General features: G+C 58.9%; 1 protein-coding gene across 1 annotated transcript in view; it reads right to left on the bottom strand.

Annotated features, from left to right (window-relative positions):
* DHODH (dihydroorotate dehydrogenase (quinone)) overlaps positions 1-368 on the bottom strand; it is a gene marked incomplete at its 5' end in the record, with an annotated part of 2590 nt that extends 2222 nt beyond the window's left edge. The window contains 2 exon segments of the mRNA XM_009578945.1: positions 40-122; positions 349-368. Of these exon segments, the coding sequence (XP_009577240.1) occupies positions 40-122; positions 349-368 (103 nt within the window).
* Between the last annotated feature and the right edge of the window lie 4 nt (positions 369-372).

Below are 372 nucleotides of genomic sequence, written 5' to 3' on the forward strand. Positions count from 1 at the left end.
TGCAGCCCCCAAGAGCAAAGGCTTATAAGCTTGTCTCACCACCAGTGAGCCTGAGCTGCATCTCCTGGCGGGCCCGCAGCCTGCGCTCCACTGCAACGTGGCCATGGCTGTTGAATCCATACCTGCACCAGAACAGATAAGGTTCAGGGCTGGGCTGGTGTCCACAAGCCCTGAGCAGGACACAGGAGAAATACGAGGGCAACATATGGTCTCTGCAGCTCTGCTCAGCACATCCAACCCAAGAGCCACTGCAGCACAGACCACAGAGCTGGGACCACCCAAATAAACGGCCTCCCTGTGGGCGAGCAATCTGTGGGGCACTGCAGAGCGGCCACCGTCAGATCCCACCTGTTAATGACCGCCTCGTCCTCT

Source organism: Fulmarus glacialis, unplaced genomic scaffold, assembly GCF_000690835.1.
Source record: "Fulmarus glacialis isolate BGI_N327 unplaced genomic scaffold, ASM69083v1 scaffold30385, whole genome shotgun sequence".
Lineage (NCBI taxonomy): Eukaryota > Metazoa > Chordata > Aves > Procellariiformes > Procellariidae > Fulmarus > Fulmarus glacialis.